This window comes from Montipora foliosa, chromosome 11, assembly GCF_036669935.1.
Source record: "Montipora foliosa isolate CH-2021 chromosome 11, ASM3666993v2, whole genome shotgun sequence".
Taxonomy (NCBI): Eukaryota; Metazoa; Cnidaria; class Anthozoa; order Scleractinia; family Acroporidae; genus Montipora; species Montipora foliosa.
Window position 1 is genome coordinate 4,571,935 of NC_090879.1, and position 22,186 is coordinate 4,594,120.

Here is a 22,186-nt window from a genome sequence, read left to right on the forward strand (position 1 = left end):
CCTGATGTGCTGCACGGCCTCTCAAGGCAGTTCTAATAGGCCATTTTCGAAATAGTAAGGCAGTGAGGTCAATAACAATAGAAAAATGTTGGAATGAATGCCAGAAATATTTACATATCATCCGCTTTCCTTTGCCTTTGTCCTCACTGCCTCACTATCAAGCTGAATTTTAATATATGGCGAGAACGATTTTACTCGCGCGTGTGCACTACAACTCAAACAAGTGTGGAGTGCGTAAGCAACCCAACTTAACCTTTTCCACCATTTTAATTACGTAACTGCTGGTATATTGTTCCAGCATAGAATTTGACTTCATCATACACTACCTACAATTATTAACTATAAGCTGTTAAATGCTTTTTAAACGTAGAAGTTACAGGAGTTGTAGACTTAATTTGCTTCCGAGAACATATAAAGAGTGATACAAGGAGAGAATAAATGGCATGTCAAAACGAAGGTAACATTACATACATATTTCAATACAAAAATACTGTGCATAGCCCCTCCGATTGGGTGGCATATACCGATTCTGCCATGGCTTTAGCTTGGGTTTAAATTTTTTTTTCAATTCAGAGCCACTCTTTTAACAATTTGACAATAACTTTTGAAAATACTGGCTGATTACAACTAGACCAATTTAGATATACTAAAATTCAACAACATTGCGAGGCTATGGAAAGTAAGAAATTAGTTGAGTTTTCTCTTCAAGGCCCCTTTCCGTCGCTTTTTGTCTAAACGTGAAGATAAATTCTTTTCAAGGTTTTAGAAACGATTCATAGAGAAGGCGAATAAGAAAAGCATTCTTGCATAAAAGAAATGAGGAACATAATAGTATTAGCTACAGCTAGTGAGTGAGTGATTAGTGTAGGAAACTGTGCGATCTCTAGTTCGAGTGACGTTTTGAAATTTTTCAAAACTGGACAAGCCTTTCAGTTAAACTTGTGAACTTCAAACAAATGAGATCACACACAAGCCGCTGGGGCGCACAAGACCGGTGTTTATGCCGGTTTCAAGTGGCATGAAACCACTGACAGTATTCCTACTCACTGCCGAGCGGGATACTTGTTCATCGCAAGCTCATACCTGCCAGCGCGTCGAGAGACTGTGTCAAGAAAAGTTTCCTGTTTAAGGAAACAACGCAGTGACTGGGGGCACTAATCTCTCTAATGGTCACTGCGCGACCACTTCAAAACATCAAAAGTTGCTTATAACACACTCAACAAAATTCTCAACTCTCGATCGATTCTCAAGAAAGATTAATGTATCCAAACTGCGTTTAGCGGTTTTTTCGTAACTTCAGTCAAGTACGAAAAATAACTTTCACCAAGGTTTGAGTGCACTTGTTTGAGCTATCATTTGTTACAATTTGCACGTCATTTTCACTCACAATAGAAAAACTACTGTCGGCCATTTTGTTTTCATTTTTGTGTTCCTGGTAGTAACGCCCGTGGTTGTTATGGTAACATAAATGGGACTGTGCAGAGTAAAATTGGGTCTGAGAAATGTTCTACTCTCGTCCAATCAGAATCGGGTGTTTTGTTGGGTGTATAAATTTTAATAATACGATCTTTGCTTGTTTCTTGACAATTGTTTACTCTACTCCGGCAGCTTTTTGCTTCGTCATTTCTTTCTGCATTTGAGCGAGTATTTCTTGCATTCGACGTAACTGAAAGTGCTTGACAATTGTTTACTCTGCTCCAGCAGCTTTCTGCTTCGCCATTTCTTTCTGCATTTGAGCGAGCATTTCTTGCATTCGACGCAACTGAAAGTAAAGTAAGAATTTGTAACGTTCCACTAACAACAGAAATCACTTGTTCAACAAGTTCTTTCTCTGTGATTTACACACTAATATAGATTAGGGTAACATTCGACCTTTGAAGAAATTTATTTTTCGATGGTGACCCGGATATCCTCGGAAAAAAATCCGATTGCTCCTTTGCAGAACTTCAATGAGTCTCCAATACCTTCGAATCCTACAAAAGAGCCCACGGATTTCTTCGGAGTATCGCCTAGGCACATAACATCTCTTTCTGTACAATCCACCTTCATCGGGATTTACTGGGGCATACACGTGACTTCAATACTGCTTTTCTGTTGGCTGTCACCCTGAGGGCCGATTTACACGGTACGATGTTTGTCGCATGCGACAACGGCTTACGACAGGACCACGACATGATTTGCGATTGTTGTGTACATGTTTTAAAACGCTGCAACAATCGTAAGTCATGTCGTAGGCCTGTCGTGAAGCTTGTCGCATGCGACAAAAATCGTACCGTGTAAATCGACCCTAACAAATCATTACAAAATGAATTTGACAAGAGCGGAGTTACCTCTGCTTCCTTTTCCTTTAGCATACGATCCTTTTCTGAAAGTTGGCTTGTATCTACTTCTTCCGTCTCGTAAGTAGCACTTTTTCTTTTCCTTCAGCAAAACAGACACAAATAAATTAAAATTAGGCTGACATACCTTTCTCTTAATTGTTTACGCCAACAGATATTTTTCAACTGAACCAACGCTATCTAAAGAAACTAACACCACAGACTTAGAAATCAACAAAGCCTCTAGTTCCGCTTATACATAGGGCAGTTAGTTAAGTAGTTTATCCCAAAGTAGAGAGAGAAAACTGGCTGTCTTCTCAACACTTTAACAGAGCTGAACGTCTGTCCAACTGTTTTTCAAATCAGAGCCGTCAGACCAACACCAAACTAGTACTAACTGTTTTGGCCAATCGCAACAAGACACATACAACCAAATGAGCCATTATCACAATGCAAATAAAATACCTGAAGCCACCGTTCCAAGCGCTGGAAAAACGCGTGCCCCCAAGGAACAATCGGTTTTGCTTTTGATTGGCTAAGAATGTGACGTGACACTTTTTAGCCAATCACTAAGCGAAGCGATTGAAAACGCAGAGGGTGTGGAGGTGCTCACTTACATGTTTTCTATGCTTCTCCTTGGTGATGGTGGAGCTTGCCCTGTGCGTGACAAGCGTTCTGCTCGGTAATTTTCGTAATGGACTTCCTGTGTGACATCTTTCAAATCTTGCATGTGTGTTCTAAAAGTAAAGAAAGGTACTTTTAATCAACCGTGCATTAAGTTCATCATCATCATCATCATCATCATCATTGTATCTTTATTGACCCTCGGATTTTAAAGTAGCTTTGAATCTAGTATCTCCGAACATCAACCCTCGCAACCATGATACAACACGGAGAGACACCACAACACCGGGAACTCCATGCCCTACTCTTTGCGAATAGTGTGTAGGTTCTTTTACGTCTGACAGGGTTATAAACATTCAAGGGTTATGAGACGGGGTCTACGGTTTATCGTCCTTATCCCAGAAGACATTTACTGATGTCATTACAAAGGCAGTACTTTCTCCTCAGTCATTTAACGACCCCGAGTGTTGGTTAGGAAACTCACGTCCTCCTGAATGGCAGCCCAGTGCTCAAACAACTGAGCCATCGGTGCGCGATTACTGCCCCCATAAGCTCGGCTACTCACCTAATTAACATGTTTCTAAGCTTGATGAAGTCGCAGTGTTCAGGGTTTTCAACTACAAATCAACACAAAGGAATTTAACAAAAATGTCAAAAAGACAAACGATTCATGCTTTTGGCTGTGCATATTTTGAAGTACGTCAAAAGAAAAAAAGTTGGTCGGGGCGAACTCTCGCGCTTCTTTCGTGATCTTAAAAATTGCAACGTCGTTTAGAGCAGTTTTCTAATGACTGTCGAAGTAATTACGCGATTGCAATTGCTACGCTCTGTCATTGGTTTAAAAATCTCGCGCCAGTTCATCAACCAATGATACGGAAAACCAAAACCAATCGCGACTTGCACGCGCGATTTTTCCCACGCTTTGAGCAAATTACATAGAATTGCTACGGATTTGGATTGGTTCATGGCGCTGTTAGCACCTGCTGTGATTGGTCGAAGTGATTACTTTGATATTTGTTTTACCACACTGAAAACCGCTCTACAGGGAAAGCCGAAGGAGAAGCTTCGAGATACGTGTGCAATACGGGAGATAACGGTGTGATACACCGCAAAAGTACAAGCGTCACCGTGTTCTTAAGTTATCAATAACGGATACGTCTCATGGAGCCTTTATAGACTCCAGCTTCACGATCAAACGTACGTAAGTAAGGCCAATTGCAATGTGCCATTTGTGACTTGTTTTCAGCCTCTATTTCAAAGCCAGGCGAAGAGATAAGTCTTTCATACGCGAGTTAGTTTTCATTTGCGTGAGGACTTATCAGAAATTATTAATACTATCCTGCTCAAAAGCATCGAATAATCTTTTATTACCTTGCCATTTTCCTGGGCATGTTAGCTTGAACTTACTAGAGGGGTTTTCAATTTTGAGTGTCGAAAGTAATTAGCGACTTGCTTTGGTTTTGCATTACTTTCACACTAAGTGGTTGGTTCAAAGTTCTCGTGCCACTTTTTCAACCAATCATAGCTCGCGCGCGCACGTTTTCCTGCGTTTTGTGTCGGCTACGTGTAATTACTACATGATTGCTTTATTTCATTGTCTCCGTCTTTTTTGATTGGCCAAAGTAATTACGTTACTTTGCTTTTTGGTTTTACGACACTCGATTGAAACTCGCTGTATTTGGTGAAAAATAGTTTATACCTTCTGCCATTCCCCACGGGTACAGTCTCACTCTCACTTGTTTTCCTCTGACGTCTGTTACACTGTTACTGCCGATTACAGCAAAAGGAATACTAGCCTACAAAAGAAAATACGAGACAGCGAAGTCACATCAAATAACGACTTGTCGTCTGGATCAGTTTGCTCTTTCTCTATTGCTAAACGCAGCGATTGGCTTAATATTCTCAGCCAATCAAACTCGCGTAAACGCGATTTTTTCCCGCCCTTGAGCACTGGCTCCAGCTACTTGTTTCGCACCATGATTGGCTCATCTCATTCAATGTCCATTAATTTTGCCAGATTCCAGATTTTTGTCCAGATTCCATGCGTCTGAGCATTTGAACAAAATTATGCTTATGTCAAAGTTCGTTTTCCCTTAGCATAAGCTACTTATACTTACGATTGCGTCGCTAGTGAAACCCAGCCTTTATGAGCGCCATATGTCAATCGGTGACTGAGGGTTTAGGAAAAAGTACACAAGGCGTCAAACCAACCTTTAGGTCCTGGTTTATCTGTACAAAGTCTTCGTCATCTTCACTGTCACAGTCTGGGAAAGTGTAAATTTTGATTCCATTATCGCTTATCTCTTCCAAGACCTAGAAAATAAACCAGATATGACTAATCTTTGATTGTAGAAAGGACTACTTGCAACCACAAGCTATTCCAAGCTTTTTGACACGAAAATGGTGTGGCAGTCCCTCAAGAATGAAACCGATATCAGTCAAACTCAATTTGGGGGAGAAAATGAAAATTTATCCTCAAGCGCTGACGTCCTCCATAAAACCTTCAATTTGGCTATTTCACGCTGTCGTTTTTCTGACGACGGCAAAGAAATGGACAAAAATGAAAAACGCACGTGCAGAGCGTGTAAAGCTATTGTTTTTGCCTACTAAATATGCAAATTTGTGACGTCCCAGTTGCCGTCGCCGTTGTCGTTGCTAAAACTCCCTATTTTAACGAGGAGGGGCGCTGTGACAGCTGCAGAGGCTTGCGCAGGCTGTTTCCCTAGAAGCTGAGAAAGCTCAGTTTTGGTTGGCTGAGGTGATGCTTTGGCCGACGTCGCCGTCCTTAATCTTAAAGCAACTATTTTTTTCGCTCCTTCACCAATCTGTTAGCCTGCAAGCAAGCTCTTCCGTTGAAAATGGCGCACGGTCGAAGTATAAGGGCTTGGTCACTAGTCTCGAAACTAGTAACCAAGCCCCTTTATTTCGACCGAGCGCCATTTTAACAGAGGAGCCTGCGCAGGCTATCAATCTGACGTTGTCCTGCTGGGAGAGGATAATTTTCCCATTCCTTCTCTTCGTAACATTGATGAGATGAGCTAAGAGAACACAACATCATCACCACTGACCTTCCTTTTGAGCCTTTGCATTTCAAATTTTGTTAAACAGTCCGCCTTTGCAATAACAGGAACTATGTTAACTTTGGTGTGCAACACTTTCATGAACGCGATATCTATAGGTTTTAACCTAAAAAAAGCAAGGCAGAGTTAATTAACTCTTGCAACAAACTGAATAAATACTGGGATATCCTAAACTCTTGGTCTCCTCCTTCAACTTGGCCGGTTTTTCCACAGCCTTGCCACCACTTGATGGTGCCCAATATAGGCTATTTTACAATGACTGCAAAAATTATTGTCAATAAGCGGACAGACACATAATTTATAATTTATGCGATAATGACGCGATATTGCTCGCGTCAGATTGAAGTTTCTCGCATTTTTGTTTCGCGTTCTTCTCGTGTTTTGACTTAATTTTTACCCTTTTGCCTTTTTGTTATTGTCGGCTATCGCTTCGTGCATCCACAGCTACCTTGACAATGTTATGTCGCAATTCATGATCAATAACAGAACAGACGCATGAAAATTGTTCTTTTACAGTTGTCTGCTCAGTGACCAGGCCTAAAACCGGGTGCGAAGCTGCCGGAACTGCTTTTATCACGAAAATTGTGTTGTAAATTAGGCTACATTAGCATAAGAAAAGCACAAAGGTTTGTATCAAAACAGGGTTACAGGCATGTCTACATGTAACTTTAATAGCTACAACTATAAAATGGTCTCTTTGGTGGCAGAATGACAAGAAAGATTCTCAATAATCACACAGGACATTTTACCAGATCCCCTCATGAATTCAAGATCCACAACTCTTACTTGTATATGTTTACTTGAATCACCAACTCCGAATAATAAGTGCCTCCTCTCTTGACCACAATGCTGGATAAGTGCTTGGTTAGTTGGTAAGTTTTGAATTTGTTGAATTTGCTTTGTTTTATTTTTAATTCACTGGACATGATATCAGTGTTACCTCAATAATAATTATTATACTGCTACAGAAGCACTTGAAACATGTAAGTACTGTAACTTGGAACAAAGTTGGGGATTTTATGCCCAAATATGGGCAAAAAGAGAACGAAGCTGCACACGTGGGAAAATGCACGAGCGACGTTGCATCCAAATAAGGATCTTTTTAAACTCAAAAAAGCCCAGCTCTAAACCAGAGGTAAACACATCAAGGTAAAGAGCTCCTGACCACTATTTGTAAATTATTATTTACAATGCAGGTAATAGCATTCCTTGTTGTTGATCTGGTGCAACAGTAATTGCTGCAAAGTAGGAAATACGACTAACCCATGGCCGTGTGGACACACAAAATAGAGACAACAATGAACTCTGTTGTCTACAATGTGTCGGCGGTTGAGGCCAGACTCATCCTGTAAGTATGCTTCATATTGCTGATCAACATAATTTGTTATAGCCTGCCAACTAAAAAAAAACAAAAGAAACCATCATAATAAAATAATATTCTTTGATGACACTTTAATAGCATTAGTGTTGTTAACTTACAGTCTGTATTTGTGGAAATGTGCACTAAACTGCACACATATCACATGGAAGACTAAGGAATTAACTTTAAAGTGAGAGAAATTTTAAAAATATGGATTATTGACAGGACATTATTAAACAACAAAACACCGAAACAGTGAAACAGCGAAACCAAGCACCAAAACATCATGTGTGACCCCACCATACATTGAATACTAAGGTTGGATTTGAGATTAAACATCGTTTCAGGCCTAATCAGGCCTACAACGATATTTCATCTCAAATCCAACCTTTGTCGGTTATTTATTCAATGTATGGTGGGGTCATACATGGTGTTTTGGTGTTTTGGTGTTTCGTTGTTTAGTAATGCCCTTATTGACATCATCAACGGTTCTTTATTTTTAACTTTCTATTTAATTATTATACTACATTATATTTCATAAATCTGCCTGTTGCAACAGCTTAAATTTCCTCCCTGGGTTGAGATTACTCAAACCACAGCTGGCTGTAACCAATGGTTATTTCAATAACAATCATTTCTGGTACCACTTCTCAATTGGGTGGATGTTAAAGGAAAGGAAAGGAAAGGAACTGAAATTTATTTAAGTGTCTAGTCGGTCTAGAGCTGGAGCACTAATTTGGGACACTGTAAACTGAAATTAACAAAAAAATTATAAACACAAATGAAGTCAAATGTTGGTTTTTGAGGAGAAGGGAAAACCGGAGTACCCAGAGAAAAACCTTCCGGTGCAGAGTAGAGAACGAACAAACTCAACCCACATATGACGCCCACTCTGGGAATCGAACTCGGGCCACATTGGTGAGAGGCAAGTGCTTTCACCACTGCGGCAAATTTCCTGCACCCCTAATGGATGTTAGTCTGGTTTAGAGAATTTGAGTTTCACCAATCAAGGTGGTGAGGGTAACATCACAGAGCAAATGTCCTATTAAATTACATGTACACTGATACATGTAGTGTGACTGTGACAAGGCCAGACCTCGACACACTACTCTTTCTGAAAAGCTAGTGGGTTCTTCAACTTCACATAGCACATAATGTTATGAACAAGGGTAACATGAGACCCGGCCTTGGATTTAATTATACTGCCTTTCTGAGAAAGTCTTAACCCCTGAGAGTGACACTTACATATTAATAGATTTTACTGTCTACCACCAATGTCCACAAGATGATTAACATTACAGAATATGTAATGTACAACATCTTTTCCAGCAAATAAAAGTATTTAGCCTAATCAAGTTTATTCAAATACACACAAGGTGTCCCCTCTAACAACTAGGGTCAGATTTATTTACCTTTCATATGAGCAAGCTAACAACCATGAAGTTAGGAATCTGGCTCACTTACTGCAAGGATCACAACACAGGTATACACATGTATTGTAATGTTTAAAAAACCAGCAGCAGTGTTTTAATGGGGTTTACAAATATGAGGCAACCCAATAAAACATGTGCTGCAAGTTCTTTGAACAGCTTGAAAAATATTCCACAAAAAGCATGTCCCTCCGGACTCAGAACAATAATTCAAGTTGTGAGAGGAGAATACTACATGTAGCATACACTCAAGAAAAACAAGCTATGACTTATTAGTATTGTATATACTGTTACAGTAAGAATACTATAAATGAGAAGTGTTTCATCAGGATATAAAGCTCATGTACATCAAAATTTTAATTACTGAAGTGTTTTTACCAGTCAGTATTATCCACTGCATCAGCAAAGCCTGGAGTATCTACCACTGTTAATCTGAGCCTTATGCCTTTTTCCTCAATTTCAACAGTGTTCGTTTCAATTTCTACAGTCTGGTGAATTCGTTCTGTAAAGTAAAGTCATCCACATTTCAGAAATTTTTTGAGTTAACTTCGATTTCTGTTTCAAAACTACATGTACCATAGTTCAAGTGCAATAATTTTGTGATCGAAATTGAGGCTAATTTTCAGAAAAAAAGACTGAAAGCCAATTTTCAAAGAATTAGGAGTTTGCACATAAGCTTAATAGCATCAGCGCCACACATGCGGAGCACCATGGGTAAGAAATTATGGTAACCAATCTGTGCGAGAAAATTTAAATTGGTTTTGGTCACTGTACGACTGTAAGTACGTCCACCTCTCCACGCTTGCTAATCTGACCAGTGTCACACCGCTGACCAGGTAGTGGGTTTTGATTGGATCACAGGCTCAAGCCAAATTAATTTTAATATTACAAATAACCCAGGAGCTCTGCTTTTAGGCTTGGCTAGATCTATATAATAAAGAAACTGAACAGCTTGGGCTCATGTCATAGGCATTTGGATATAAAATAGCCATTTACAAGTGGACTTACAGGAGATTTAAAGAAATGAGCCCATTGCTAGATCTTTTATTTTAAATCACCAATTTATTTAAGCTTGAGTTGAGCTTCTTTCCCATCTACATGCTGCCAATTCTCTATATCTGATACATCTTTTACCCTGTTAAAACCTACCAACTGCCTTTGGAATTGCTGTATCATCATAAAGGTCAGTTAAAAACAAGCTGTCTACAAGGGTTGACTTTCCCAAACCAGATTCACCTAAAATAATACAAGAATGGGAGAAAAGAGAATTGGCGTATTAATGTTTTCAATATTTTCAAACTTCACTTGCTAGCAACATTAACCTATTGACCTTTGGGAGTGAGACTTGATAAATTTTACTCAGTGTCTAACGCTTGACGATTTTTCTTGTCAAATGTAAAAACCAACTACGATGTGTGTTAATCACCACTGAAATTCAATTGCAAGAAATGATGCAATCCATCTCCCTCAAATTCCACAACAGGAGTCAGGTATAATTTATACTGCAGAAAATAGCTGGGGAAAAATGAAAAAAAAAAAAACAAAAAATTAATAGTAACAACAAATATAAATAATTATTATTAATCAACTCACCCACGACCATAAGGGTAAACTCAAACCCCCTTTTTACAGACTTCCTGTGTACTTGATTAGGAAGGTTTGCAAAGCCAACATAACCAGATTCCTGTGCAGAACAAAATGGATCGTGTTGTAAAAACTAGGTGACAAACAGAGTAAAGGGTGAAAGAAATTAGAACATTTTTTACCAAAACAACAGAAAGTAAGAAAATGCCAGTAAGCAGAGCAGTATGCATGGGTGAAACTGACACAACTCAGAGACGAAAAGAAATATTTTGACATCGTCATTGTGTTACTAAAATTACCGGTATTAAAATTTGTACCACATCTGTGACCCACATAAGGAGGAAATACTCATGGGAATTTAGACAGTTTAAAATTGCCAAGCGGGTGTAAATGTTAAAAAATATCCGATGATGTGTGGCGATTGATCATGCGCAAAAATAGAATAAAAAACAGGTTTAGGATTAACAAGTCAAAACTGGACTGACTTATCCATTTCTTCGGATGAGCAGCAAATCAAAGAATGTCGAGGTGGCTGGGAGAGTCTTCCTTCCTCTTCGCAACTAATCTAGGAAGATGGCAGGGTAATAGTTTGCCAGAAAGATATTAATTTTGTTCCTGTAAAGAGCTCATAGAATGGAATGGGGATTTTAAGGGGAGACTGCCTGCAATTCAGATCTAAGTTGACGCGGTAGAGAGCTTGTTGGTAGGCTAATAATTTGTTTAGTAAAACAAAATTCAATATGAGGAGTAAAGATAACTTCAAAATACATGTATATACAATAAAGAAGCACTGTTCCAGGCAAAAAAAAAAAAGTCTTGTCAAAAAATCTACAAAGCTGTCACAAAAACTGCCATTCACCCTTCCTTGACCCCATCAGATTACACATTGACATAATTATAATAATTATTATGTACAGGATGTAAAAATTTTTCTGAAATTCTACACAAATTCAAGCAGGATGATTCAATATTTTGAAATTTAACTTGTTTTCCCCTTATTTTGAACTTTTGGGTGTCAAGATTGATAAACACCTCAACTGGGATGATCATATCGACTATCTCAAAAATAAGCTTAACTCAAGAATCTGCTTAGTGCTTAAAAGAGTAAAAACATTCCTTAGTTATTCGTTATTATTATACAATGCATTGACTAGACCATTATTTGAGTACTGCTGTACTGTATGGAATTTCCTGTTGACAACATCATACGACTAAGGAAACGTTGCATAATGCACAAGATTATAAATGGCAAATGCCCAGACAATTTTAAAGAATACATGTACTTCTTCTGTAAATGATAAGCATAGATATACTGTAATACTAGGGCGTCAACAAACAATCTTTTATCCATTCCTTTCTTTCGTACAAAATCTGGTCACCGTACTTTTCATGCGAGTGGTACTCGACTATGGCATTCATTACATCATATAGCAAAAGCCTAAACATCAAGTAATCTTAGAAAACACATTTTTATAATTGCAATTTAGAAACTAACTTCAAGCTCGATCATTTTATTATTAATAGAACTTTTTAATATTTTAAATTATGTAAAGAATTTTAGATAGTTAAAGATTATTATAAAATAGGAGTTTTTTAATTAATTTACTTCTACTTCTATTTCTGTTTTATCAATATTTATTGTTTATTTTATCAGACCACAATGTAAACTACTGGTTCTTTCAAAGTAATTGTATCAATCCAATAAAGTTATTAGTGATATTAATATTAATATTAATTATTATCATCATTATCATTATTATGCCGGGAAATGGATCCTTCATCTTATGTAATTTGGGCCATTCATGTAATATAATACATCAAGTGACATCAATATCCCAGATACTCGAACTTACCCTTTCAAACAACATGGGTATTAGACATTAGGGGTATTACTTATTTTGTTAGGTGGATGCAACAAATTATACCGGTATGTAAATATGCTGTTAACGAGTGTGTTTCTGTGGTCTGTTGAGCACAAATACTTTGTACAAGAGATTCACAAATGTCACTGTATTCCCATCTCTTGAGTACAAAACCGAAATAATAATAATCCAAATTTCATTCATTAAATGCAATTCACTGCAGCTGCTCATAACCACTTCCTATTGACCGACATGAATTTCAAAACCGCGCTGGCAAAACTACATTTGTACCCATAACTTTGAGTTGTGATAATCGGTAAACAACTATCTGAGAATTTTTTCACAGCTTATTAGCAGCTGCTTCAGGTAAAATCTCATGCTCAATGATTGACATCGAGTAATATTATAACATGTACTTTACCTACATGTTAGAATACCTAGCTATAAAGTAGAATTTTGGGTTATTCACAAAAACTAAAGCATTTAACTTTCCAGCTACTCAAACATTATAGTAACTTCTCGATTAAATTATTGTTCCTTGTATGTATACGCCTATAAGAGTTTCAAGGGCGTTTCAAGAATTTAGGGCAAATTACACATATCGCTCATGAGGCCACACCATTGACCTACTGGTGGCAATTGAAGCTTTGGCACGAAACATATTTTGGAGCGTATACACTTTTCTTTCGATGATAAAACACGATCTTACCGGTTCTGGTTTTGGAGATTCTGTTGTCCAGAAATGCAGCATTTACATAAGGAAAATGAAATAACGGTTAGTGTATGATTCAATCTCCACTAAGACAAGTCGAACAAAAATAATCACATGCCGCCCTGATATAAAATGTCAATCGATGGAACACGAAATAGAGCAATCACAAACAACGATACCTTTTGCACTTTCGGAAACACTTCCAGATTTCAACCTAGCGACTCTGCTGGGGATGCTCATAGTAACTTCGTTTAAATTATGAAATGGCTTTCAAAAGCTCCATTGGCAGAAAAAGGCGGAAAATATTTGAATATGTAATGCAGAAGGTTCTTGTTTATTCTTTAGTATGTCGGCTCCAGATCCTTCCGGGGACGAAGAGGCTTGGTCGACGATTGACAGGAAATTCAAATGTACCGCAAATATCTCTAAAATTGACCAAAGGTATCATTCACACACTCTGTAAAAGCAATAAACATACAAACAATCGATGCCGGGAAGATATCACGAGAATACAGTATGATAGACATTCACGCAGATTCACGCAAACGGCACCCGCGATTTCCGTGGTGCGTGAATACTCGCGCGTTGCTTTCCCGTATCATCATTCCCACTGCTTTCTGGGTAGTTATTCTCCAATGGCGGCGTTTACTGTCGAATGGAAAGCTTCTCACGACATCAATATTTAGATTCAGCGCTGCCAGATTCTTTTCAAAGTCGCGACGTAAACAATGTGAGCAACACTTCCCGCTCGAGTGGCATTTTGAACGTAACGTCACCCTTTCTAAGTCATGGAGAAGCCCTGAACGCGCACATCAAGTTCGGGACTTCGACAATGGTTTCAAAAACATCTTCGACGCCTACTCCGTCGATACAAACTTGCTCGTTCTATCTTCTGCGGGACGATGCACGTAAGTCTAACACAACGAGTGTGTTAGGTAGTTTTGCTATGTGTGAATGGTTTCTTCTTAACTCTCGGCCGTGAATTTTTGCATGTTGCAGAAACACCGTTGGAAACGAATGCCAACCTGTTGGTGAAACATGGCGTTGAACAAACTTATCAAAAAAGCAAGAAAGTCAAGGAGAGCTTAAGCTCATTTTTGCCTTATTTGCCGGGTAAGATCACTTCTAGTTTGTTACATTTGCCATGGAAGTAAGTGTACAATATTACAAACTTGTTTATAATTTAATCAAGATAATCACCGCGGTGAATGGAATTTTTCCCTGTACGTCACAACAAGGCATTTACATTTTGCGTACATTCTTGTGGGATGGTTCCTTTTTTTGTGGAGAGGGGGAAGTGAAATACCATTTTATGTCACACTTTTTCTTGGGTGGAAATTATGAAATTGTATCTCTGCCCTATCCAAATTAAATTCATTTCTCGAGATGTGTTTTAAGGATTAGTGAAATGTCCATTTTAAGTTGCAACTGAGTGTGGTGTTGCTTCTCATCTTTGAAGTAAGTGGCCTGAGACTCTTAAGTCATCTGCTAAGCATTCTCATGTCACAATAATAATAATTATTATTGCATAGTTTTTTCGCTCTTGATAAAAACCCCTCCCATGTCCAAAGAAACATGATAAACAAATATTCTGAGTTGTGCTATTCTGAAATAGTTTCAAAACAATGCTTTTGAAAAAAGTGTGGTGGATAACAACATCCTCTTCGCTTCATTTTGTTGACCCCAATTCCAAAACAGGGTTTTTAAACTGTAAAAGGAGCAGGTTTGGGTGAACTTCACTGCGAAGAGAGTTAACATTATTTGTTATTCAGATGCACATGTTACCCTGGACTGTGTTGTCCACAGAAACAATAAATTAAATTTATATCCCACTCCTGTTCAGTTTCCTGTTTTCAACCCCTTTCTCATCTCACAAGTGTTACTAGTCATATACTTGAGAAATTATACATCAAAAGTGCCGTAATTAATTTTGTAATAAATAAATATGGTTATTTAAGCCTACAATGGTACGGGATTTTGGTTTTAACATACTCACTCATGGCACTCCTCGAAGCACCAAGTCTACGGTTCCAGTGCATACACATTCAATTAAAAAAATGTCATTATTTCTGCCGTAGGAGTGAAAAATGCACACTTCCCTGTTTCAGTTCAAAGGCTTACTATTTTCAAGGTCATTTGGGGTGAACAAAAAGGATCTAATAGGGTCTGAAGAATCAAAGAAAATTACAGTAAAAGTTTCAGGCCATTTCAGGGTTAAGTATACATGCATTGTAATTAAATCATTGCATGGGGTGCATTATATGCATATTGAAAATGTGATGATTGCCATTTGTTGATCCTCAGGTGTAATGGATGAACATGGTGGACCTGAAAATAGGTAAATTTTCCTTTCTTTAATTTGATTCACTGAGGAAAAGTAATAGTACTGTTGTAGAAATAAATGGTTAAAATATAACAGTTAACAACCTCTGTCAATAAGTTGAGGTTGCGTGCTGGAGACATCCAGGAGCTGTCCACTACTGGCAACCAGCTCTACAGCTATAGGTGGAGACCATTTCCCATGGCTGGGAATCCTGGCAACCAAGCCATGAGCCCCCATGCAGACACCCGTCTCACTGATAAAAACAGTGGCAAAACAGGGAAAGAGAAGGAGAAACAACTCCTAAAAACACTTTTTCCACCACTCAACCACAATGCCACAGTTATATGCCCTATGTAGCACACAGGTGAGGGAAATCTCAGCACAGCCAACCTGACAATGCAGCTGACTATAAGTGTCACATATAAGATGTGTCCTGTTGTTAACCCTGTTAAGTAGATGAAATTGTACGATTGCAAGTTCATTTTGGGATTTATGGGCATGAGTGATGTTTGTACGAGCAGTTCTGAGGTGTTTGAAAACTTTCAAAGCATCAGGAGTGGTCATAAATCACAAAATGCACGAGCAATAATTTTTAAAATTTATAATATCATGGGTGACAAATTACTCCTTAATTTTGGCGTGAAATTTCAGCGTTAATTCATAATTTCACATTTGAATACAATGTTGCCATGGCAACTTTTCTTACAGTGCCAAAATGGCATCTCATGAATGTTATTTGTCTGACGCGATATTAATAGCTAATCAAATGGTATACTTGTGAAATAAGGGAATAATTTCACTTGCGTTTTGTCCAAAATCAAATAATTTTCCTCGCCAAAATGATTTGATTTTGAACAAAAAGCGTATGAAATTACTCCCTAATGTCACCTGTCACCACTTGATTACCCATATTTATGTACTCAACCAAATTACTCCATTGCTTTATTTCTATGGCAACTTTCTTATTGCACTCAAAGAACCTCTTTTGCACTTTTTTACATGTACATTGTATGCATTAGTCGTTGACCAAACCAAAACATGATATTCTGTTGAGTATACAATAAATAATGATAAATTACATTTACTGTAACTGTGTTGATCACCAAAAATTTTACCTATAATTTCACCTACTGGTATTAATTTGGACAATGATGGTAACAAAAATATGAATACCAACTGTTTACATGTATGTTCTCCGATTTCAGTCTTCGATCTGTGGTAGACAAGCCTCCTATTGGTGGAAAAGAACTTCTTCCATTAACTGGGCATTCATTGTCCGGATTCCGTTTAAACCCTGGTCCTGTAAGTTTAGCCAGTAACAGACTAATACTATATTGTTGTGTCTTGCAAAGTAAATCAGACTAATGTGTGTGATAATATTATTTTTACAACAATGGAACAAGGCTGGAATCATGAATCAAGGATGTCACAGGATATCTGCGCTCATTTAACTACAATGTAACACCCAACACAACATTAATTTTATTGTACTCAGCAATCTAGTACTCATTTACAGTTGGTTAACAGCAGTAATTATTTTTATTTATATGTTAATATCAATATTTGTCTACATGTATTTTGAATTAATCATAACACAGCTCCATAGTCTAACGATATTAAATGATGAAGTTGTAAGATTAAGGTTTAAACCTGAAATGTTATTTATTTTTCATTGTTTATTTCAGATTCCAGAGCAGTTTCGCTTTATGAGCCAACATCCAGTGAAGAAAAAGCATAGACACAAGAAACACAAAGGTCAAGATAGTGAACGCAATAAAGATGGTGGTGAGATAGGAAGTCAAGGAACTCGAGGCACACTTGAGCAAGACAAGACTGCGTCGTCTTCTACAGGTAACACACAGCTGTTTGCAAATTAGTTTTTTATCTGGGGTGATTCTGACAATATTCATTCGATATATGGTCCCAAGGGAAACAGTTAGTTTTGTTTTCCCTAGAGTCCTGATATGACTCTAGGGAAATCAAATCTAACTATTTTCCCTTGGGACCACTGAGACTTTGAGTGCTTTGTTGTATATTTAGACTTTTCCTTCAACAATCGCAGCAAAACATCCAGAGCAGGCAACAACTGCGGAATTGTATCCTGGTCATGATACATTTGAATTTGATCACGGGCACAGACCAAGAATCAACCAATCACAGTGCTTGTTTTGTTGAGTGAAAGTCTAGGTATATAACAATGATCTTTGTCAGTCAGTGACCTTTCCCAAGTACATTGTCAATTCCTAATAATTGGCCTGTGTGTGGTCTTCTGCTATTTTTAGGGAGTTTAAGCAAGGGTGACAACAATGGCTGCGAGAGTGTCATTCAAAAATGTAACTGCGGATTGTTGAATTCACCTTGTGCTCATTCCAAGTCATTTGGCACCAAACACTCCAAAAATTAATTAATAATATTGGTTTGAATGGTGTTTGGGCAAAAGCTTGAAAATCTGCTGATGCCCTCCACATAACCTCAAATTTCGTCAATTCACGTTGTTGTCAGGAACGAAGGTGGCAAAGAAATGTTCCAAAATGTAAAGCACACTTATGGGGCCTGCAAAGCCATTGATTTTGGTCATTAAACCCACTTATTATATGACTTGCTCCATGAGCAGACGAAATGAACCAAATCCCATGCTGGGATTGGCTACTCAAGCGGGCAAGATGGAGCTATCCTTCTCGCTCAGGATTTCTCGCTTGGTCCCGCAAGATCAAAGAATGATCATTTTTTGGTGTTGTATCCCATAATAATAAGAAGCTTGTTTTACTTTGTCTCGGTCCATAAACATGGAAAAAAAGAACAAGGTCAATATCCAGCATATTGACCTTGCGCTTGGTCAATCTGATCTGATATGAAGCCTTTATCATTCCATCTCGGAACATAGGCCACTGACAAAGTCCCTCCAGTCCCGTCTGTCCCTGGAGAGGTGTTCAAGCTGATGCCAAGAGAGACCCCTCAACTGGATTGTATGGTCCCCCTCTCCGGCCACTTCCCTGCGCGTTCCAACCAAGGGCTTGTCGAGCAATACAGTCATTCGATCTCCAGGCCCATTTTCTGCTCATCATCTGTTGCGTCACTGGTGCTTAACCTGTGGTGTCCCACAGGTTAAAATTGCTGATAGTGATAGGCCAATAATTATAAATACCAAAGATTCTGCACAGACATCTATTTACAAAAGTCTGTAATGACACGGTCTTCTCAGTGATTCTCCATGTTTCAGACCCATAGAGCAAGACAGACTTGGTCAATAACCCATATTACTGACAGTATGTCCACTATGAAATGCACATAATTTCCCGCTAGACGAACATCCAATTGTGACAATAAGGGTTAGGCTAAAGAATAAGATTAGTGTAATTTCTAGCTTAGGGTAAATGCATCTCAGTTTTTTCTTACTCAAGTGGAGCAGCATTTTGGGGGACACTTTATGATGTTAATTCTCTGTATTCCGAGACGTGAGTGATGTTGAAGTTGGGGAAAAGAGCAAGGAGACCAGACAACGAAATTAACTGTTTCCTCAAAGAGACAGCTGGCTCCTAGATTTTCTAAAGTGGTCGCCAAGTCCATAAACTAAGAAAGTAGTCATTTTTCTTCAGAAACAAAAAAGAGCTAAAGTGCATTTTAAAAAGCACTCAATTAAATACCTCAACCCCAAGAATGTTGTGAGCCCGCAATTTGCATTGTTGAAAAAACTGACACTTCCACTCCACAATATAGAACTAACTTGTAAAAAATCAAAGAGTGTTCAATTCTTTGAGTTTGTCACGGTTTTGGAACAAACCTCAGTCGGTCGCACCAAATTAACTCTCGTAAAGCTTTATTTAATTGCATAGTATAAAATTATCTTGGTCGCCAGTACAATATACATAGGCACACTGGCGACTGTATTGGGTACAATTTCGTTCCCTCGGGACACTTTATAACACATTTTTCAATCTGTGTGCATCTAATGACGTGCATTTCTGGACATATCTCATTAAACCGTTTTGGTAGATGTTGTCCATGTCCTTGCTTAAGCTCCCCATTATCAGTGTTACTTGGGAAAACAGGGTTGAACAACTTGTCCCAAGTTGGGTCACCATACTGTGCTTCAGTAGTTTCTGGTTGCCCTTTCACCACACAAACCAACCTTTGCTTTTAATTAGTTTTAGTGTTCCCAAAGGAGCATTTTTATTGGTCTATGGCTCAGATTGAAGAATTTTCAACACTGTCAATGTCATTTTCATTATCACTGCCATGATGTATTTTTCAGAATGCTTTTTCTTGCTTTTATCAACGTTGAGCACTTTGTGACTATTATTACTGTTTTGTTCACTCATTTTCTATGTAGATAAACCTGAAGGGGGACATGATACAAAGAAGCACAAAAAACAGGTTTGTTTTAAAATGATCAGAGGTATAGATGAACCCTGTGTTCAGTCTCCTTGGTAATATTTATTTAATGCTAAATTTCTGCAGCTGTATTGTACTGTTGTACTACATACATACTTACAGTACATGTACATGCTTTTCATGGCCAGTGTAACAAAATCAGTGAAACAACAAAACAGAACCCCAACGTTTTTTTAAAGAATGCCCTTTAGAATGATTAGTTTTGTAACCTTCGATTCCAGTGTCTTTGCACATGTCCTGAACAATCTTCCTCAGCACGAAAAACCAAAGTTACCAGCAACCAACTCGCTCCTGTTGAATTCATCTACTGACAACAACTTTTTGGTTGTATCAATTTCCACAATACTGCTTCCAAAACTGCTTTGAGTCAGAAACACTTCCGACTGAATTGCTTGACATCGCTCAGCTTGCAGCTGTAGACTACAAACAACTAAGTGGTAATTAAAACTTGAAACCACTCAGCAAACAAGTTGAATGATGCCATATCCCATACGTGACCGAAGTGAATATTGAATAGTCGGTAGTTTTTGGTCAACATCAAACAAAACAAAACAGAACAGCATGTGCCTCGTTAGCACCAATACTTTCTTTACCTGTCAAGGGAAAACAAGTTGAACGAAATGAACAATAAGTACATTATTTCATCAGGGTTTTTCTGTAAAGTAAAAATAAACCAGATAATTACCGGTGGGCCTTCCACTTGGGGTTGTGTGATTTATTCCTCTTTTGCGGTTCTCAAGGGCAGCCTACGCCCTCCGGCAATGCACAAGGGGAACAAATCTCGTAAGCCCAAGTGGAAGACCCATAACTCTCACTTAATGCAGCAGGGTTAGCATCCAGCAATGATAGATTTCTCTCTTTTTTTTCCAGAAAAAGCATGATGATGGTGAAAGAAAAAAGAAAAAGAAGGAGAAGAAAAAGAAAAAGGCAAATTATCTTTTCTCACTTGTAAATATAAAAACTATGGGAAGATCTGACCTCAATTCTTAGTTAATTCTTAATCTCAAATTTTTTTGCTCTGTGGGAGTGACTGTTTTACGTAATGAGAAATTCAAAGTTTTTTAAAATAATATTTCACTGTTTATTTGTTGACAAGAACCGCTCGAAATTTTAAAGGGTCAAGTGCAAAATCTGTTCCTTGTAAAATAATGTTCTTGAGTATTTATTATGTTTTTGATGGTGCCTCAGGGATACGAATGTTCCTTGTAGGAGGAGAACTTAAGTTACGTCAACCCTCCAATCACTAGTTGGGATGCAACACCAATGAGCTCTATGAAATTCATGGGAGCACGCCATTAAACTAGGTGGCTCAGTTGTTTGAGAACCGGGCTGCCATGTGCGTGAGGTCGTAAGTTCGACTCCCGCCGGACCAACATTCAGGGTCTTAAAACAACTGAGAAGATTTGTGCTGCCTTTGTAATTACACCCGCAAATGGTTAGACTTTCAAGTCTTCGTGGATAAGGACTATAAACTGTAGGTCCACGTGTCACAAGTATCTTCCATGTTCCTAAGTTCCCTGTGCGACATTAAAGAACCCACACACTATTCAAGAAGAGTAGGGGATGAAGAGTGGCTATCCTATGTGAGTGTATGGGTGGGTGGGTATAGCAGGTCCACATCAGCTGAACAGCTGCCAAAACGTCAACCTGTTCAAACAAATAGATAACAAACAAACAAAAAGGTTCAGTTGACAAAATGTCCTGCTACACTGCTAGGATTGGAATTGTGGATGTTTCCTTTTATGCAATGTGGTACACTCTGCATTGGCTTTTTCACAAATCAGTATAACACTTGAAGTTCTTTTTTTTTTTTTTTTCAGTGATAGATGTTGTGGTTTAAATTTTCTTCTGGTTCAACATTTTTGAAACCAGTTCGATTTTGATTTTTTTGTTTGTTTGTTTCAGATTATGATAATGAATAATTAGACATCTTAGTAAATTCAAAATTGAACTGGTTTGAAACATTTTGAACGAGGGAAAAATTTGAGCCACAGCAAAATGCTGAAATGGTTTTTCTTGTTCAATTTCTATAGAGGCACACGCCTGATGCAACACCCACTGGGGGACTTGATCCAAGCTGAAGACAGAGTGCATTTGACATACGCTTTCCGTCATTCTCTTCACCTAAGTTATAAATTATGTAATATACAGTTTTGGACGGTACCATAGTAATATAGATAGAGCGAGTTTCAATCGAGTGTCGTAAAACCAAAACCAAAGTAATTACTTTGGCCTATAAAAAACGGCAGAGACAATCCAGTAAACCAATCAAAACTGGAAGTAATTACACGTAGCCGACACAAAGCGCGGGAAAATGTGCACGCGCGAGCCACGATTGGTTTTGATTGATTGAAAAAGTGGCGCGAGAACTTTGAACCAATCACTGAGTGAAGTAATCATAAACCAAAGCAATTCGCTAATTACTTTCGACACTCAATTGAAAACCGCTCTATCAGATTGTCCTCAGGCCCCAGGTGTTCAAATGGTGGCCTGCGTAGCTG

General features: G+C 38.3%; 2 protein-coding genes across 2 annotated transcripts; one reads left to right on the forward strand and one right to left on the reverse strand.

Moving 5' to 3' along the window:
- Positions 1-248: 248 nt before the first annotated feature.
- LOC137977554 (septin-2-like) lies at positions 249-13,503 on the reverse strand. The gene is made up of 13 exons (XM_068824804.1): positions 13,150-13,503; positions 12,968-12,987; positions 10,406-10,496; positions 9,962-10,048; positions 9,191-9,314; positions 7,286-7,420; positions 6,011-6,128; positions 5,154-5,255; positions 4,642-4,738; positions 3,508-3,559; positions 2,936-3,055; positions 2,331-2,421; positions 249-1,762 (listed from the first exon to the last, which is right to left on the reverse strand). Exons 1-13 carry the CDS (start codon positions 13,208-13,210, stop codon positions 1,688-1,690), a joined length of 1,173 nt encoding a protein of 390 aa, XP_068680905.1. The 5' UTR covers positions 13,211-13,503; the 3' UTR covers positions 249-1,687.
- A 75-nt stretch (positions 13,504-13,578) lies between these two features.
- On the forward strand, positions 13,579-21,913 carry LOC137977555 (mediator of RNA polymerase II transcription subunit 19-like). The gene is made up of 8 exons (XM_068824805.1): positions 13,579-13,878; positions 13,970-14,083; positions 15,275-15,308; positions 16,499-16,595; positions 16,979-17,144; positions 19,624-19,667; positions 20,556-20,612; positions 21,719-21,913. The coding sequence occupies exons 1-8, from the start codon at positions 13,626-13,628 to the stop codon at positions 21,764-21,766; spliced, it is 813 nt and encodes a 270-aa protein (XP_068680906.1). The 5' UTR covers positions 13,579-13,625; the 3' UTR covers positions 21,767-21,913.
- The last annotated feature ends 273 nt before the right edge of the window (positions 21,914-22,186 follow it).

Coding starts and splice junctions, on each gene's coding strand:
- LOC137977554 (XM_068824804.1), bottom strand. CDS start 13,210: ATGAGCATCCCCAGCAGAGTCGCTAGGTTGAAATCTGGAAGTGTTTCC. Junction 9,315..9,961: donor AGCAATTCCAAAGGCAGTTG/GTAGGTTTTAAC, acceptor TTTACTTTACAG/AACGAATTCACCAGACTGTA. Junction 3,056..3,507: donor CTTAGAAACATGTTAATTAG/GTGAGTAGCCGA, acceptor CTTTACTTTTAG/AACACACATGCAAGATTTGA.
- LOC137977555 (XM_068824805.1), top strand. CDS start 13,626: ATGGAAAGCTTCTCACGACATCAATATTTAGATTCAGCGCTGCCAGAT. Junction 14,084..15,274: donor ATTTTTGCCTTATTTGCCGG/GTAAGATCACTT, acceptor GTTGATCCTCAG/GTGTAATGGATGAACATGGT. Junction 17,145..19,623: donor GACTGCGTCGTCTTCTACAG/GTAACACACAGC, acceptor TTTTCTATGTAG/ATAAACCTGAAGGGGGACAT.